Genomic DNA, 20,002 nt, shown 5'->3' with positions numbered 1-20,002 from the left:
CCAGTCACTATGGATGTCAATGGGCACAAACAAGAACTGAATTCTTAAGCTGTACTTTATTTGGAGAACCAGAAACCCGAGAAGTCAGGGGGCTAGTGCTCTAGAAACTGCCTTCCATCTCACCCTAGCCAGAAGATTATATAGGAAAACCAGGCTGAGGACAAAGACAGTCAATAACCCCAGAGCTTAGTTTTGCCTGTCTGCGCAGATAGCCACCTTCTGAGGTTGGTGACATTTTGTGCTTCTCTCATTATTGCTGCTTGTGTTCTTCCTTCATTCTGTGGGTGTTTGGGGTCAGGAACCCCTGAAATGCTGAGTTTGTTAAGAGTCTGTTGGTAACAACCTTATGTTCATGAAATCTAGAATCACCTGGGAGATAGACCAAAGCACTGAGGTAGTCTGAATTTCACCTCAATGTGTGACACACCGCAGGGAAGCAAAATACCGATGTGTGCCTGACTATGTCTTCCTGTACCATTGCTGTTGGGTGCTGGGCTTTAGGGAAGTGCCAAGACACAGCTCAGGGGGTGGAAGAACTCAGTCTAAGATATGGGGGACTGAAGTTGGGGTTTCTGACTCCTGGAAATTCAGTCACTGCTGAGGTACCCGCCCAGAGGAGTCAGAACAAAGGATTGGGGGTCCATGGGCCTGAGGCGAGGCCAGGACCATTGGAGGCCCAAGGGCTGAGGACAGTGACTAACCCAGGCTGGGGTAAATGGGAGCTCTGGCTTAGCTAATCAGTGATTGTCCTTAGCTTGGTGGCGGTTTTCTGGAAGTGCAGAGAGGCCTTCTACGGAGACTTAGGCTGTGGGTCTGTAGATGAAGGCCTTCTTCATGCTACCTACTGCAGTTTCGATGGGAGAGACCATCCATGTTTATCCATACCATTTATTGACTGTTCATCATGGAAAATGGATGCATATCAACCTCTCAGGGTGGGCCGACCAGAGATTAAATACCTTTTGCAGTGAGGAATGACCAGAAAAAGAAGTTTATTGACTAAACCCTCAGGGCCTCTAGATACCTCATTAGTATGGAGAACTCTGTTTTAGGATACATGACTGACATGGAGAATGTGAACACATGTTCCAGGCCAAGAATCGGACAGGGAGCAGGAGGCACCTACTGTCTCAGGTGAGTACCTGAGTGCCAGGGTCTCAGACCCACGCTACCTTACCAAGTTTCCTGGGATAGTCCACTGTCCCACAAGAGCACATGATTCTAGGGGATTATATTGATTAGACTAACAGAGATAGAAAGGCCCACATTGGAATCTGGTCAGTTTCAGGGACTTCCTGAAGTGATTTTGAGTTGTCTACTTTCTCTCTTAAGGAACATTCCTGTGGGATGGAATGCTTCAATCTTGGAGGAAACTGCTAACAACAGTATATGCCATGCCATGTGTATGGGAGTCTGAGGCCATTTTGAGTTGTTTTTCTCTTTCTACCATGTGGGTCCAAGGGATGGAACTCAAGTCATCCAACTTGGCAGTAAGCACTTTTGTGTCATCTCATCATTTGCTTCCTGAGTTCTCTCTTCTGATAATGCCTTTCATATTCCAACTTCAAGTCCTATACGGAGAAAATACCCACATTCATATCTCCATCTCAGCCCTCTTCATGCCACCCCCTTCGTTCACCCAGTTGTTCATTTGACAGATCCTGTTCAGTGTTTCACAATAGTTCCACCCGTCCAAAACTCATCACATGATCTTGTTCCATTAACCTTGTATTTTTCTATTACTTCCTGAAGCACCAGCTATTACAGGAGACTTGGGAGTCATTAGAAATAGAACTCCTTGGGCTTCCACCCCGTCCACTGAACCAGAGCCTGGACAAGGAGAAAACAAGCAGTATGTGTTTTTCACAGTTCCTGTGTAACTCAGATGCACACCAAAGTTTGGAAACCACAGGACTGTGGCTAATTCAGCCTGTGTCAGTCACAGCAGAGACTTCATCAATGACTCTGCTTTCTTCCAAGCAGAGAGCTGGCATTCTAAAGGACACAGAAGAAAATGAGTTGTTATTAAATACCACAAATATTCTAGAGTAGGAAGGCTTCAATTCTGTCTTAAAGTGATTGAAGGGATTCATCTAGACTCTAAATGAATAATCCTTCTAGTATAACCTTTCAAGTTTCTCTTCAGAGCTAAATGTATGTGATTTAATCCAAGTGGTTTTTTGTTTGTTTTTTGTTTTTAAAATGATTCACCCAACACAGCAACTCTCAAATATAATTGGTTTCACTTTACCTTTATTGTGTTTGTAAACAATGATCTTATTTGGAAAGCAATGAAAAATAAAGTATAATTCTTTGTAAGAATTGGAAACTCAGGTGCTCTGAGGACATTCAAAACTAGCCTGCTTGCCTATCCAAAGTACAAGCTCTCCCCAGGACTGGGTTGTAAAGGCTTTTTCTGCTTTAACTAACCTTTAGTTTCTAGTAATATTCCAGCTAGGTAGCACTTCTATCACAATGCTTGGACTTTCATGGTGTCCAGCTACAGATTGCAGAACAGTGGGGAGGCTCCCTGAGGACTCAAGACCCCCAAAGCCATAAACCATCACAGGACAAAGTTGTTAATAGCAGTCTAAGTCAGCAAAGAATAAATCATCCTACCAGAATAGCCACGTTTTAAATAAAACACAAGTGACTTCCAGAATGACCCAAGTGCTCAAAGCAAAATTCATTGTTGTATACTTATTTTTTCTCTGCAAAGAATCACTTTATTCTTTCAGAGAAAAAAAAAAAACAACTCTGGGTATGAGAAAGGGAAGGACTTTTTATTCTTGTCAACTATCAATGTTATTGATGCCTTTGGCGTGCATGTCAGTGTAACAGGCAAGGTGTCGGTATGCATGTCTACCACAGGGAGGAAACTGATTAGAATATTCGCTATAAGCAGTATAAAAATAAAATGCAATTAAATGACACAGTATGAAGGATTAGTCATGGAGTCACCTGAGGCAGTTTCAAGTAATCAAGAAGGCAAAAGCCAACTCTAAAAATACCAGCGTAACGCCATGTGTGTTGTGGAGAACTTCCACATTAGCTTCCCAGATGCTTATGGGAGTCAGTGGAGCTGCATGACGTTACCTCAAAAATCCAAGTGAGGGGACGTTTAATCTTAACCTGTATCAGCAGAGAATTCCTTCTGTGTGGAGCGCTGACATTGCACACAGCCTTAGGGGACATTGTAGAAGGTGAGCTGAGCAGCAGAGTAACACACTAGCAGAAAGGAGAACACACTGCAGCTGCTGGTGCCAATGTGCTGAGTACACTTTTGTTGATAGAGGAAAGCAAATGAAGAAGTTGTCTTAGTCTTGAAGACCGAGCAAGAAGCATCTGTCAGGCAGGAAGAGGATTCCCACCAGAGGAAACAGTTTGTATAAAAGTATAGTTGTGGTTGGCAGCAGCTATCAGGTAAAACCAAGAAACAAGGTACATCGTCCCTTAAAAGTCTTCCAACTTATCTCAGTCTAACTTTCAAAAGCTGACAAAACAGCCGTGAAATAATCTCAAGTCTAGACATGGCTACCCTGTAGTATGCATTAGGTGTGAATTTTACTAATGTATAAATGAGGCACAAGTGCACCACTGGTGTGTGTGTGTGTGTGGTGCATAGGAACACATTGGGAGCTGCAGAGAAAGCAGTGATGAACATACTGTGCTTTGGGGTCCCTGGCTGATATTCTCATCAGCTGTCTGACCTCCACAGGAACTTCTCATTCTCTCCCTGGCCCAGAAAGACCCGTGTTCAAGATCATGAAAGGATACATTACATTATAACTGGGATTCATATGCACCAGGGTGGCTACAGAAACTCAGTTCCAAAAGTACAACCCAAAGCAAGCCTGGACATGGCACGAACCCAGCATTTGCTTGAAGCTTTTAGTCTACTGCTCAGAAATGAGGTGTGAGCCACTGCAGGGCTCTGTGAATCCTCATTGGGTTGGTCAAGATTCCAGATACAAAGTCTTTGAGTACATATTAATTGACTGACTCTAGTCCGACTTAAGGATTTCTGACACAGTAAATCACCTGAAGAGTCTGCAAACATAAGGAGATAAGTGGACTTACACCTGAAAACTACAGGGTTGTGATTCTGGAAAGAGCCAAACACATTCTACCACACTACTGGAAATCATTTTTGGAGAAGCTGAGGGAAGATGTAATCATCTTCAGTTACACTGTTACAGTAATATGTTTATAAAATTCCTACTTAATAATGTAGGATACTCTTGTCTGCATAAAGGTGTCTATAAAAACAGACTACGGATTGTTTCAGGAATCCCTTGTTGAATTATAAAATTTAAAATATGATGTTTGAAAACTGACAGTGCATCTTGTTTCTAATGATAACCTTTGACTTTGCTTGATTTTGTTTAAAATTAAATGTCAGTGTTTAAAATAGTCTGGTGTAACACAGCAAGGGGCTGAGTTAAGAATGAAACCTTTTTTCTTATTAAAACCAATCTTTTACTGTTATTGTTTTAGCACGTTTAACATTTCCATGATAAAGATTCATTATACTAAAATTATGTACAACATATACACGCTTAAACAAATGCAGATAATTAATTTCCCTATCTTTTCACATTCTGCTATAAATCCTTGTCTGAACAATCAAGTAAGTACATGAATGCAAATATGCTCAAGGTTCAAAACGCACTTAGTATTTATGAATGCTGAGGATCGGTAAGCCATGGTGCTTCAGGTTGCTCATCTAGATAATGCCAAAAATGTTTATACGACATTATGAGCCTGTACAACAACGTGTTGATGCAAAACATAGTTCGTACCCCAGATGGAACAAAATACGGTTTTCTTGAGCCAAATATGAGGGACCATGTACATGGCCCAGGTACAGACTCAGATTGCCCCAAATAACGTGTGCTAACACTGAACTGGTTCCGCTGTTTGTATAGTTACACAATACAAACTCATAAGTCAGGGGGTTGTTTCTTCAAATATATTGGTGGGGACAGCAAGTGAGACGTTTACAGTAATATGGAGACAACTTAGATGTTATCTGATGTCACTCTTAGCTTTGAGTTGGTAGACGCTTACTTGGAAGTTTACACACTACAAAAGTTTTACCTGATAGTCAAAATGAGGTTAGGTCAGACAGGGATGGGCAGGGATGGGCTCTTAAGGGGACCAATGACAATCCAATAGAACCTTGGCTCTGTATTTGCAACTTTTCACAATCAGGAAGTTAGAATCAACAAGTACACCTTGAAGAACACTTAACTTTAGTGGAACTTTCTTGGAGAAACCAAGTCACTCATGGGTCAAGAGGGTAGTCACTAGAACAGTAGTAAGTGCATAACCTTCTCCCAATCCACGTTACTCTGGCTTTCGTTGTCTTTGACCCGTCTACCCCTGTCCTAGGCTGTGGTTAGGAACGCACATATTTGCCCTTCTATGATGACTCGCAGGTGAAAGGAGCACGCGCTGCTCAACATCACAGCTGTCACACTAAAAAAACCCAGGCTGGATCTGGCTCCAGCTCCTCCAGGGCCTGCCTCGCCCCAAGCTGTGCACATGCGCATTCCAAGAGCTCCGCGCCCCCGGCTGGGTCTCAGAGCCTCGCTGCCACGCCGCCGGTCTTCCTGCCCTTCTTAGGGCAGCTAGCTTCACTATCCCATAGTACGCATGAGCAGACCCGGCCATTTTCAGCGGGTGAGGTGGGGGCAGTGGGCGGAACCAAACTGCTCGCGCAAGCCCGGGGCATGCGCAATGCAGAGACTGAGGCGCCAGCTGTCGACTTGGAAGTTCCGGGAAGGGAGCGCATGCGCGAGTGTACGCGTTGCCGGCGAGAGGGCAGCCTGACGACTCGGAAATTTGAATACCACAGTAGCATGGAGTGTGACCTCATGGAGACTGACATCTTGGAGTCGTTGGAAGATCTAGGGTAAGACCGCGGGGGCATGAGTTTCTGAAAGTCCACTCTGCTAGAGCCCCGGGAGCTCCTCGGGCGCTCGGTCGGAGCCACCTGCCTTTCCACGCCGCACCCCGACTCCCGCCGTAGCTTCCCGCTGGCCCAGGGACCCCCGTGCCACGTCCACACCTACCCTGCCCACTCGCCTCCTACGGCCCTCGTCCTCCGCGGTGCTCCCTACAGCCCTGCTACCCGCAGCGTGTGTCAGTCATGCGTGTCATTGTCTGGGCTCCGCTTCTCACCACCCCCACTCCCCAAGCTTTCTCTTCTTGCCTCCCGTCCTCCCACCCTACCCCCACTTTTTATGGTTTGCCAAAGTTGTATCTACTTTCCCACTTGGCCCCACGATTTCCTACTTCTGTCTTGAGCTTCTACCCCCCACCCTACTCCTCTCAAAAAAATCTTTGCTCAGTCATCTCTGCATGCACCTAGGCTTCCAAAGGCGCACGTCTGGGCGATGCAGCCGGCTTTCAAGCCCGCTCAGCTGTGCACCTAACCTATCAGCACCTGCTTTGGAAATCACAGTACCTGACTTCTGGCCCCCCGGCACAGCCTCGCTGAACTCCAGGGTTCCAGGGTCGTCTTCACCCACCAAGAATCAACATAGCTGCATCTTGACTCTCTTGTGATATTACCCAGTCATAGTCTTCAATGTTTAGGAATATGGAAATAAGGCTTATTTATCTCGTTGTGTCACTCAGATCAAGGTGCTCAAACTTGAGAACCTAGAATCTCTTAGGCTAAAAAGAAAAAAACAAAACAAACAAAAACAACCCTGCACGATTAAGTGTTTGCCTGCGGGTAACTACTTTAAAGGAAAATAAGCACCGAGTTAGCTAGTTTTTGAAGCAGGACAACAATATAACCCCGGCCATGAAGATCTGATTCACAGAGGTCCTCTAGCACCTGAGAGCTAGGATTAAAGGACTGAGCCCCCATGCCCTGGCGATAGTTGGTTGGTTTGTTTGTTTGTTTCCGAGGCAGGGTTTCTCTGTGTAGCCCTGGCTGTCCTGGAACTCACTCTGTAGACCAGGGTAGCCTCTAACTCAGATATCTGCCTGCCTCTGCCTCCCAAGTGCTGGGATTAAAGGCGTGCGCCACCACTGCCCAGCGATAGTTGTATTCTTATCTGTAGTACTTTATCAAAGTTTAAGTTTAGGCTTTTCCATGACATGAAAATTCTTAAGGGAAACCTTTCTTTAGGGAAGGGACACCTTGAGGTATCCAAAACTCAACCCATGTAAATAGCTTGGTGTCCTAGTTAGGTACTGACCATAAAGGAAGCTCAGTGATCATCATTGTTAACATCATTCAGCCACCATGATCATTTCTTTGAATCACATCTTGTGAATAACCCAGACTTGGCCAACTTAGTTCCTGCAATGGGCTGTAAGTAAGTCATATTCTGCAGAATGGGTGCTTTTCAATGGGTGCCTAAAGATGATTTGCTTACTCAGCAAACATTTTTAAGGGACACTTGCTCTGTGCCAGTGTGGGGCTTTCCTCAGGGGATAAGTTCATGCAGAAGTCCTGAGGAGGGTCTCTTCCCTTGGAAAGGTACTGTGGAGAGGGACAAAAGGAGAGGGATATTCTGTGCCGGTGAAGATCAGTTGACTGCCAGCCATGGATGAAATTGCTTCCCGTCACTGTTCTTTTATCCTAATGATGTTTTCATGTCTGGCTTGCTATAGCTAGTTACTCCTGCAACAGTTGCATGCAAATAAACAGGTTGCATTGTAATAGAAACCATGGAGTTTTTCTGAAAGTTTAATTTTAGCTTAGTGTCACCATTAGTTGATTACTGTGTATTTTTAAAGAATTTGCTCAAAAATTACAGTTGAATAATATCTTTTTTCAAGACAGGTTTCTCTGTGTAATCCTGGGTGTGCTGGAACTCGATTTATAGACCAAGCTGGCCTCTAACTATGAGGTCCATCAGCGTCCGCCTCTAGGGCGGCAAACACTATCTTTTATCTCTAACCTAGCACACAGTAGGAGTGTAACAGCTGCTGTTGAATGAATGTGGAACACAAGGAGGAATTTCTAAGCCTGGGACTTCTATTCAAACGTCTCTACTATTTTGGGTTTCGTGTTTTGTTTTTATGTGTGTGTATGTGTGTATCAAGGTGTACCCTGTGTATACTGGTTTCCTGAGGAGGCCAGAAGCAGAAGCCAGATCTCCTAGAACTAGAGTTATATGAAGTTGTGAGCTGACCAGTATGGGTGCTGGGAATGGAACCCAGGTCCGTTATAATAAGAGCAGCATGTGTTCTTACCTGCTGAGGCTGAGCGACTCCTCCGGTACGCCCCCCGGGCCCTCCCCCCCCCCCCCTTTTTTTTTATCTAGTTCCAGGATTGTGGAAGATTCCTTCATATGTAAACATATAAGCATATTTAAAAGAATCTCAAAGTATTCAGACCTCCGAATATCATGTTAAGTGTATTTAATGTATGTCTCTAATGACAATATTTTTATTTAATATGTCACTTAAAAGAATATAATCTTAACTAAGCCACTTTGTTTTCGTCTGTTTTACACTGGGCACAATAGCGAAGTCTTTAATGGGGAGAGGGGGAGAGGCAGGCAGGTCTCCGTGAGTTTGAGACCAGCCTGATCTACATAGTAAGTTCCAAAACAACCAGGACTATATAGATTCTTGTCTTTAAAAGAAAACTTACATTTATTTATTTGTGTGTATGTGCTACCATGTGTTTGTTGAAATCAGAGACAGTTTGCAGTTGATTTTCTTCTTGTATAGTGTGATCAAGCCTTGGTGGCAAGCACCTATACCCGCTGAGCCATCTCCTAAGCACAACAATATATAATTGAAGAGTCCTTGCTTGATTGATTGATTCATTAAGATAAATCTTGCTAAGTTTCCTGGGCTAGCCTTAAACTCTTGATTTCCCTGATTCAGTTTCTTGAGTAGTCGGTATTTGTTTTGTTTTGTTTTGTTTTGAAGGACTTCACAGTAGATGTCACTGTGGCTCCAGGCAAAGGTTCTCTGTTTCCCCAGGGCTGAGATTACAGGCATGTTCCATCATGCCCAGCTTGACTTTTTCTTTATTTAAAATTTTTTAAAGATTTTTTTTATGTCTTTGAATATTTGCCTGTATGTACATATATATGCCACATGCATATTGTTTCTTTACATAAGCAACGCATAGATGTGTTTTACCTGCAACATATCACACGTTGAGTTTTCCTCTGAAATGTACTTTCTTCCTCACCAGTTACAAGGGCCCATTGTTGGACGATGGTGCACTGTTGCAGGCAGTCTCTGCTGGAGCCGCTTCCCCTGAGTTTACCAAACTCTGTGCTTGGCTGGTGTCTGAATTAAGGGTCCTTTGTAAACTAGAAGAAAATGTGCAGGCAACTAACAGTAAGTAAATCTCCACTTTTTAAAAATAAAATTTGGGCATTGTGAACTGAACATTATTAATATTAAAGCTAAAATTTTTAAAATTTTGTAACTGGAAAGAAACATCAAACCCTGTGTTCCCTTATGTGTGTCACACAGTTATTTTGATATTATTACTGTTTTCAAGGATAAAGTAATTCTAAATATAAGGCTACAACAATAAAATGTGCAGAGGCAGAAAAGATCCTTGTACTGAAACAGAAAAATACAGAGTACATGAGTGAAATATATGTGCTTCCCATAGTTTGATTTTTTTAACAGGGTTCACCGTGTAGCACAGATTGGTCTTGAACTTATGTTCTTTAGGCCTCAACTTGCTGAGTGCTAGGATTATAGGCTTGACCCACATTGTCTGTATTTTGTGAAACTTGAATTGTGACATCCTGATTGGTGGCTACTAGAATTTAGGATGTTCTTTTAGGTCTACCAGATTCCAGAACTGTATATAGTATGCAGTGTATGCATTGTAATTCTCCTGTGCTTGGGAAGAACCGGGACACCCCATTAGGCCACTGTCATATCATTGGAACCCGCCATTTGGTACATTGTAATTACAATGCAGCACCCCAAACTAGAGTTGAGAGTACCTGGTTTCGTGCTTTTCTTGTTTGCCTATTCTCTTGACGTTTACCACTAGTTTGTTGACTCTGAATGAGCTTGGAAGCTGACGCTCCACCTTCTGATTCTTCCTGTCATAGGTAAAGCTCTAATGGATAGGAAATAAGAATGTCTGCCTGTTAGTGTACCCCTGGGACAGTGTAATCCCATTTTGAAAAGCTCATTCTCACTTGCTGGTTTACATTTTATTTCTTGGTATGTTTGGGGCACGAGGAATTGTTGTATAACTCAGACATGTCTCTCAGAGTGCAGGCTGGTTTGAGGAAATTTTCCATTAGCCTTCTAAGTGCTGGACTTTCCATACCTGACCTGTTAGTATAGTTAATATGTGCAGGTTGGTTGTATCCTAGGTTAGTTTAGCCTATGTTTGACCAATTAACAAGATCTAGTGTCATAATAATAATAATGATAGTATATGTTATATTTATTGTTCCTTGTGTTCAAAGCAGTATGTACTGGTTAACTCGTTTAGACCTCAGGGCAGTTCTGTGAGTTAGATTTTATTACTTTTATGCAGTCTGTGACAGAAGCCCAAAGAAGTTAGGTACATTGCCTGGGGTCACATAATTAGGCTTCAACCACACAGCATCTGGAGAAATTGGGGACCAGTGTTTTTAACCACTTAGGCAGTCTGCCACTTACTATGTCTGACTTGTAGAAACCTTTTAGATACTGTATGGGCTACTGATTTTTAACTGGGATCATCTAGAACACATAAAACAGGTAAGAGTGATGCCGGGCAGTGGTGGTGCACGCGTTTAATCCCAGCACTTGGGAGGCAGAGGCAGGCGGATTTCTGAGTTTGAGGCCAGCCTGGTCTACAGAGTGAGCCCAGGACAGCCAGGGCTACACAGAGAAACCCTGTCTCAAAAAACCCCAAAAGACCAGGTAAGAGTGGTTGCTCTGCTTGTGTAGAGGGAGGGCAGGGTTAGCACAGCCCTTCTTCACCTCCAGTGATCAGTAAGAGCCTTACAGATTTCTGGGATGCTGTGATCACCCTGATGGTGCCTGCCTCCTCATCTTCCAGAGGACCTGGGAATTGAACCCAGGTCCTCTGGAAGACTAGCCAGTGCTCTTAACAGCTGAACCATCTCTCCAATCCTCTCAAGCCTTTTTTTTTTTTTTTTTTTTTTTCCATGTTACTGAAATGTAGAGCTGTAAGTCATGTTTGCTGCCTTCTGGTTTCAGTTAACTGGGAATATGAAATACAAGTGAAAAAGTGGTGATTGCTACAGTCATTGAACTCTTGCTTTTGTGGTTCACAGGAGGAAGAAATCAATGAGTGCGAGAGTATTAGGGAGGTCTCATGGAGAAGTCGAAGGGGCTTTGATGAATAAGAGAGATTCACTAGTACAGAAGGGCATAGTCACCCTGTCAGTCACAGTCAGAGCTTAAATAGAGGCTTTCCTGGGACACTGAGGTGAACAGGGTGGCCTAGTATAGCCAATGTTTATGGAATTGGCACATAGATGATTGTGATTGAATGTACTGGAAAAAACAGACTTGAACAGTTGGGAAGAGTCTTTGAAAAGCAGGTAGGAAAAAACCACCTGAGGTATAAAGTTAGAGTCATTGAAACTTTTCAAGCGGGCTGGCGAAGTGTGGCTTAATAGGAAAGCACCTGGCATGCAACCCACTATAAAGGTAGAAGGAGAGAGGCAATGCCACAGTCTTTCTGACCTCTATACCTGCGTGTTCTGTACACACGTCTTACACAAAAAGTAATAAATAATAACTTAATTCTCAAGGGATTAGCCTACTGCACGCTATAAAAGTGTTTTTGCACTGGTGTGAGAAAGAAGGAATTAGAAGAGCTGAGGCAGGAAAAGCCTAGTGGGGACTTCATTTTGTGACTAATGCTGTCAAAATTATTTTAATGCTCCCAAGGTCCAAGTGAAGCTGAAGAATTCCAGCTTGAGGTGAGTGGGCTACTTGGGGAGATGAACTGCCCGTATCCTTCTCTGACATCTGGGGATGTAACCAAGCGCCTTCTTGTTCAGAAGAACTGCCTCCTTTTGCTCAGTAAGTTCATGGCTACTAGAATGTAGCTATTTTGTCTGTTTTCCATAAGTAATATGTGGGTTGTTGTTGTTGTATTTTGCTTCGTTGTGATTTTAGTTCAAATACTATTTATTTTAAAAGAAGAGTTAGCTACATTCCCAACTAGGAGCTGGTGGAGGCATACACACCAATGGCGCTTTGATTTCAACTGACCTCTGCTTTGGCCCTCCTAGCTGCTATGCCTCTCCTATTGTGACCAGTGGAGATGCTAGAGTGTCATGCCAGTGTGTCACCCTAAACTTGTGTTCTAGATGGAAAGCACACATGTAATAAATGGCAAGCCTGTAGAGACAAGGAAGAGGTTTTTAAACAAGAAGCAGTGTTTGCATGATGGTATTGTAAAGGTGTTTTGTTTACTGATGTTTCTCTGGATTGGTAAATGCTTTTGTTTCTAAGTATACATGATCAGCACTTAAATGGTTCCCCTACCACTGATCATTGTGGAACATCATTTTTTTTTATGAAAAGTTCTTTCCTCCCATGTCTTTTAAAAAAAAATAACTGTCTCTTTTCCCAAAATGCAGTTAGTAGACTCATAAATTGTATTACCTTGTATAAACTTCCTAGTAAGCTCAAGCAGTAATCTAAACTCAGAATCTGTAGCATTCTGAAATTAAGCTGGATTCAGCTTTGGTTAACTGAATGACAAGCATAGTCCAGAAGGTTGTTTGGTTGGTTTTATAGCTGTAGTGTGGGGTCTGAAAATACTAAAACCACAGTTTTGAAGGTTTTATGTTGTTTTGGTTTTTTTTTTTTTTTTTTGAAAAAAAAAAAAAAGTGTAGCTATTATGCTTAGGCACTAAAAATTACTGCAGTTACTTAATGTCCCGTTTGTCTAGTGTTTGCTGCTGGGTCAGTGCATGCACGCAGGGTCAGTGCATGCACGCAGGGTCAGGACTTGCTGTAGACACTGATGTTTATGTGGAGCTTTTATATATTTATTCAGTCTCCTTCAGATTGTGGCTGGCACGGCCGCAACAGGTCCAACTAATTGTTCTCTGTAGTATCGCTTATCCTGATCGGTTGTGCTTATCACTTAAATTATCTGCATAGGAAGATAACCACTGTGCAGAATGCTTGGAAGTGACTCTAGATGGCTGAGTCTTCGTAGAACCCAGCCTTTTTTCTACTGACTTTCTACTTAAGAAAACCACATTGATTGTAAATTGCTAGAAAATGCTTTTAATTCCTTGCTAATTCTTAAGCAGACTATACTATTTTGGAATCAGGGTCATAATTACAAACTTTATTTTTATGAGTTGATACCTGAAGAACTTAACAAGAGTGTACAACCACATGTTCCTCCTGTAAATAAGAAGTGTGAAACAGCTAAAGGCTACTCATCTTTTACGTCCTTCACAAGGCACACTGGTCCCTTTCCTTGTCCTTGTCACTGCAGCCTACCTTCCCCAATGCTGCTCTCAGTGTGTAACCTCTTTCATTGTAGCATTTCATACACGTGCTCCTTGGTGCTCTGTGTGACTTTCTATCGTGCAGAGTGTCAGTTTTGTCACATCTTGATGCTAGGATTTTCTTCCAGCACCCTGCTGCACTAATCTGAATTGTTTAGCACACTGTACTTAAGAGGAAATAAGTGAACTTCATTTGAACTACCAGAATAGAATACTAGTTTTTAAGTATAGGGACTCTGGGCTGTTCACTGGCCTTGTATGGTTCTCGGTTTATACTCATAGCTAAGTCAAGTCAAGCTTGAGTTCCTAATAGATGAAGGGGGACGATGTTTTCATTAAGTAGATTGTCAACAAAGATCATCTTCGGTTTTATTTATTTTTTTATTATTGTATCTCCATTGCCTTTCTAGTTCTTTGAATGTGTCAATTACTTTAAAGTTTGTTCTTGTGATGGTATTAGTTTCAGGAATGACTAAACTATCTCATTCCAAATTTAGACAACCAGTGTATTAAATCATATGTTATATGATTTTCTAGAACAAGGGTTGGCAAACTTTATTAAAGGGCCAGACACTAAATAGTTCTAACTGAACATTCTATGAGGTCTCAGTGGCAACCACCCAACTCCTGTGTCTCTCCAGGAGCACAGTCATGGACGTATGAGAGAGTGTCAGGACATTGGTAAAAACCTGTTTACAACAGCACTAGTTGCTTTCATAACCACACAGTTTTGCTTTTTCATTGTCTTAATACCCAAGTATAGCTTACTACATGAAACACCAAGATGTATTAAAGCCACGTGGAATGGCCTCTGCAGAAACTCACCTGTGTTCATTACTTTAGAACAGGAATTGATGCCTTCTCAGAAATGACTTAACCAAAACCATGACTTCCTTTTGGCTCCCGCCTGAGGACAGCAACTGGGATATTGAGGCTGCTCACACTTTGGTGATCTTACAGGATTGAAAGACCTAGAAAACACTTCCCCAAAGAGCAGAAGCAGACTTTGCTGAATGCTTGGAAATCCTTCAGTTTAGATGAAAGTGTCTTTGGGACAGTTACAGTAATGTCATTTCCTAGTTAGGCTTCTGCTGAATTACATGAGATGTGGCCCTCATGTATACTAGGCTAAAACAGTTCACAAGGGAACATTAACACGAAGGGAAATACTGACAAAAAGTGACTTAAGAGCTCAAGGATGGCTCCAGGTGTAGAGGCTCTTCCCACCAAGACTGACCATCAGAGTTCAAACCGCCAACCCCCATAGTTAAGAGAACTATGCAAGCTGTCCTCTGAGCTTCATACATGTGCTGTGGTGTGCACACATGAGTGCACATACACATGAAAAAAATTCTGAAAAGCAGAAATGATTTGAAAGTTTTTTTTGTGGGGAAGAAGGTGAGGAATGTGGAGAGGAAGGGCACATCGGGAAGGACTAATGAGAGAGCCCCGAGCAGGTGAGTAAAGCCACTGGAGAAATGAGAGAAGACGCTTAGAAAGTCTAAACACCTTCCTACTTAGGATGGTCCTGACCACTTCTAGACAGACTGATTATGAGAGAGGGCAGGTCAGTTTTGTCATTGCGCTTACACGTGGTTCAAAGTGTAATTGGCCATTTGTCTCTTTGTGCAAAATTTTAACAGATGCCAACCCCTGTTCTGGAGGAAGCACGATCAAATGCAAGAATCTAGATCTTTAGGTGTGAGCAACCTTGGTCTCCGGTTTCAAAGTATTGCCTAGTTTTAATTAGCCTGTAAACAGTCCATAAATACCTGAGTTGTATAAGCAGTGTAATGTTATGTTGTTAGCAGGTAACAGTGGTTTTCATTTCTTGTTCTGTCCATTCTTGCAGCTTTAAAAGTTACATATCATTAGGTCTATAGAGTTGTGACTCCAGACTTACAGCTATTAACTATAGTATCTTATTTTGAAATCTTATTTTGTTTACTTCAGCATACCTCATCTCAGAACTAGAAGCTGCCAGAATGCTCTGTGTGAATGCTCCTCCAAAAAAAGCTCAAGAAGGAGGCGGTAGTGAGGTCTTTCAAGAGTTGAAAGGCATATGTATTGCTCTAGGAATGTCCAAACCTCCAGCCAATATAACTATGTTCCAATTCTTCAGCGGGATTGAGAAAAAAGTAAGACCTTTAGTACCGATTGTAGCGTATTAAAGGCATAGTCCTACGTTTGCTTGAAATGAAACATTAAGTTTATTTCTCTTAATGGGAACCTAATTTACATATTAATAAGGAATGTTAATAAGTGAGTTTGGGGTTTTAAATTTTAGATACCTTAAAGAGAAATTAATACATTAGTGGGCTTTTTGGTTTTGTTATTTTTAAGCATTGACATGTTTCTTTTTCAAAAGTGAAACTTTATACTTTGGTTTAAAAGCTGAAGTAAGCTAGTATGATGTAAAAATAACTGAGATTCTTAAGTCCTTTATAAAATGATTGAACTCTGAGGCAATTTTTGTAGCTTTTATCATTATCACTATGCTTCCCCCTACTGACTGGACAGAAAAGGACATTAATAAGTTCTGTTTTCTAATCCAGTTGCTTTGGGTCTGTATATTCCAACTAGCAAACTCAATTTGCTGGCTACTAACATAATTTAGTGTGTGAAAATAGAATCGCTTTTATGCCACACAGTATCGACAGAATACTGATTTATATATCTACATGTATATACATGTAAATGATTAGAAACAAGCCATTTTAATTTAAAAATGGATGAGTAAAAGAAAATGGTGTTTGTTGTATAAAGTTATTTCCTGTCTGCATATCTGCGGGACTCATTGTCCCCGTGGGGTGAGCGCTGTGGGGCACAACAGTGTATCTGTAGTCCGTATTCTCTGTGTTCATTCATCCATTCAGCTAATGCTCACGCAGTGCCCACTGGTGTCAGGCACTGTTGAGGTCCAGTGAAGGATCCGTGCTTCTCTAAGCACGGAGGAGTGGGACAAGCCAGTGTCTTTACAGTTATGTTTCAAAACCGCCTCCACCTTTGCCTCTGTCAGGATTCTTCTTTTGATGGCAAGATATGATGGGAATTGGGTAATGAGGAAGATACGTATTACTTTTAGATTTTTTTTTTATTCATTAATTTGTTTTTGTGTCAGTTGAAGGAAACATTAGCAAAAGTTCCACCTAATCATGTGGGAAAGCCGTTATTGAAGAAGCCGATGGGACCAGCCCACTGGGTGAGTCGTGATCCTCCTGCGTCAACTTCCTAAGGAATCATCTTTTATGTCAGGACTTTTATGTCAGCACTCATAGCCCAGGTTGGCCTCAAATTGGTGGCAGTCCTCTTGTCTCAGCCTTCCAAGTACTGCGATTATACCCGATTTAAATTACATTTTCTGATTTGTGATTTGCTACATGGACATCCTTGACATATTTTGGGGAATTTCCAGATTTATGAAGAATAAATCTTATTTGTGTGTGATTTAAAGCACTTATCTCATGATTTGTAAATATTTCATGCACTTATTAAATGAAATTTGGTATGAGTGAAGCGTTCTTTTCTAATTGCCAGATGGATCCAAACCTGCCTGAGCTGAACCAACTTCACGCAGTGAATTATGGGAAAGCTAACCAAGAATTCTTACTTTATATATATTATTGTTTTGAGACTAACTTTTCTGTCCTGTCACTTTACTAACCATTCACATATTAGCCAGTGGGAAGGACCGTGTGGGGAATGCTGGGAAGTCACTTGTGAAAGCATCAGTTTCTTCTTTAAGAACAGGGGATCAAGCACATGTGTAAATCCTAACTGGTTGTTTGAATTGTGCTTTAGGAAAAAATAGAAGCCATTAACCAAGCCATAGCCAATGAATACGAAGTCCGGAGGAAGCTGCTCATCAAACGTTTGGATGTCACCGTCCAGTCCTTTGGCTGGTCTGACAGAGCTAAGGTATGCTGAAGTCATTGTGTGTAGATATAGTCCTTAAATATCTGAAAAGAAAGCTTCCAGGTGACCCCAGCCCTGCCTTCATTGCCTGCTCTGTCAACAAGTCTGGCAGCTGTATTTGTACAAGGTAATTCTTAAGTGCGGGAAACAGTACAGAGTTAAAAACTGTTTCCTACCATCTGAAACCCAGTAAACTCCTCAGCAGATCTTTAACCTTTTTAGTTGTAGTGTTTGTTTTCTGCACCTCATTGTGAGTTTTAACATTTGTCTTTGAACACTTTTGTTTCAACAGAGTCAGACAGAAAAATTAGCTAAAGTTTACCAGCCAAAGCGTTCAGTCTTGTCTCCTAAAGGTAATATTTCCGTTGCTCATCTTTTGGCCGCCAGACAAGACTTGTCAAAGATTTTAAGGACAAGCAGTGGGTCCATAAGAGAAAAGACTGCCTGTGCCATTAATAAGGTGACTAGAGTACTTTGGATTTTCTTTCGAATGCATTGGTCTGTCTGTAAAATGAGAAGTTTACATTGTCTTTCTTATCCCACAGGTGCTGATGGGCAGGGTGCCTGACAGAGGTGGCAGGCCTAATGAAATTGAACCTCCGCCCCCAGAGATGCCACCGTGGCAGAAAAGACAAGATGGCCCCCAGCAGCAAGCAGGAGGCCGAGGTGGAGGGAGAGGTGGTTATGAACATTCCTCATATGGAGGACGAGGAGGTCATGAACAAGGAGGGAGAGGTGGACGTGGTGGCTATGACCATGGTGGCCGAGGGGGAGGAAGAGGAAATAAGCATCAAGGAGGCTGGACAGATGGAGGGAGTGGAAGTGGAGGTGGCTACCAGGATGGTGGTTATCGAGATTCGGGCTTCCAGCCTGGTGGCTATCATGGTGGCCACAGCAGTGGCTATCAAGGTGGTGGCTATGGAGGTTTCCAAACGTCTTCATATACAGGAAGTGGATACCAGGGCGGTGGATACCAGCAGGACAATAGATACCAAGATGGTGGGCACCATGGCGAACGAGGCAGTGGTCGTGGGGGAAGAGGTGGTCGAGGAGGTAGGGGAGGACGTGGAAGCCAGGGAGGAGGCTGGGGAGGAAGAGGGAGCCAGACTTATCACCAAGGGGGCCAGTTTGAACAGCACTTCCAACATGGAGGCTATCAGTATAGTCATTCTGGATTTGGACAAGGAAGACATTATACTAGTTGAGGCTACAGAAACTTTTATTTTGCTAGAGCTCAAGTAATAGAAACTTAGTTTCAGAATCCTGAATTCAACATCTATTTCGAATGAATGTAAGACCACAGGTGGCAGGCATACTCCTGCTTAGGATAACCATTCGCCGGTCTTCATTCAATTCTTTCTCTCTTTTTATTACTAAACAGTTTTACATAACACTGTTTATTTAAGAAACATATCTCTTCTTTCTATGAAAAACAAACTTTAAAGGCAATTTAAGTTGCCTTTAATTGACCGGTAGACTAATCCAGTTGGAACATACATGCTTTTCTGAAGAAATTACTTGAATAAAATAATTTTCACATTTTCAATATGCAAGTTTTGAAAATGAGGATTTGCCTAGACTTTTTTTATATTTACTGCTGGGAAACCTTCCTCATATTAACAACCCATGTGTGTTTTTCGTAGACTATCTTCTGATGTGTATTCTCTGAGCGTAGCTCTGCCCTGATTGGCATTTTATTCAGAGGGATTTCGTCACCATTCTTTCTGCTAGACCTGTTAGGTTGGTTCCTATTACATGAGCTCTTTTGCAGATAGCACATTCAGTAGCCTTATCCTGTTGGTGGAATACTGTACCATCTGCTCCTCCAGAATCCATGAACACGGCCAAAATCCATAAAAACGACAACAGCAAACTAAGTTGTGAACTATAGTACCTGTAGGCACTTAGTTAAGTATAGCAACTCAAACAGACCTGCATCCATCCGAGACAAAAGTTCCTCCTTCAACCTTGTTTTTACTTGAAATTCTCTAGAAGTGGTGAGCAGACATCTGTTTTATGCACTAGTTAATGCTACTGGCTAAGCAAATACAAGTTAGCTTGCTTTAGGCAAGAGACCGTTCTGGTGATGGAAGTGCACTACGGAGTGAGATCGAGTCCTGCTCAGTGCAGGAGGCCCTTCATTATTGCTGCAGAAGACAGAAGCCTGGCTGAGTCACTCTCCACGTCTATACTGAAATCCTCGAAGCTTCTGCCAGGATTTTGTACTTGTAAACACTGTCAAGCTGTGAAAGAAAGTGGCTGGAGGTGTGTTTTGTGTGAGAGGTGAGCAATAAAGTACCTGTACATTCTCTCCTTGCTTTGGGAGTTTTATTTTAGCTGTTTTCATAATAAATTGTTCTGGGCATTTGTGTCAGGCTTATAGAGGAAGGCGTTTGTTCCTGAACGGTATTTCCTTAAATAAAAGGTAGCCCCCTTTCTGGAAGCTAAAACAAACTGGGCAGGGGAAAAGCTATTTCCAAATTTACCTTATTTATAACAATACAGCTAGCAAGCTTTACTCTGACTCTGTCCACTGGGTGTAGCTGTTGCTACACATGTGAGGCAAGATACATTAATGCCCCTCCCTAATCTCCCAGAGGTTTTATTTTCCCATTTTTCCTACAAATAGG

At 42.2% G+C, this 20,002-nt stretch overlaps 1 protein-coding gene across 1 annotated transcript; it reads left to right on the top strand.

Moving 5' to 3' along the window:
* The first annotated feature begins 5,758 nt into the window (after positions 1-5,758).
* On the top strand, positions 5,759-19,683 carry Fam98a (family with sequence similarity 98 member A). Its single transcript, XM_034514350.2, has 8 exons — positions 5,759-5,917; positions 9,179-9,327; positions 11,872-12,006; positions 15,411-15,595; positions 16,579-16,659; positions 17,259-17,375; positions 17,665-17,832; positions 17,918-19,683. Exons 1-8 carry the CDS (start codon positions 5,796-5,798, stop codon positions 18,575-18,577), a joined length of 1,617 nt encoding a protein of 538 aa, XP_034370241.2. The 5' UTR covers positions 5,759-5,795; the 3' UTR covers positions 18,578-19,683.
* Positions 19,684-20,002: the final 319 nt, after the last annotated feature.

The sequence above is a fragment of the Arvicanthis niloticus genome, chromosome 11 (genome assembly GCF_011762505.2).
Source record: "Arvicanthis niloticus isolate mArvNil1 chromosome 11, mArvNil1.pat.X, whole genome shotgun sequence".
Classification (NCBI taxonomy): domain Eukaryota; kingdom Metazoa; phylum Chordata; class Mammalia; order Rodentia; family Muridae; genus Arvicanthis; species Arvicanthis niloticus.
Note: the sequence above shows the minus strand (reverse complement) of the source record. Positions and strands in the feature narration are given on the sequence as shown.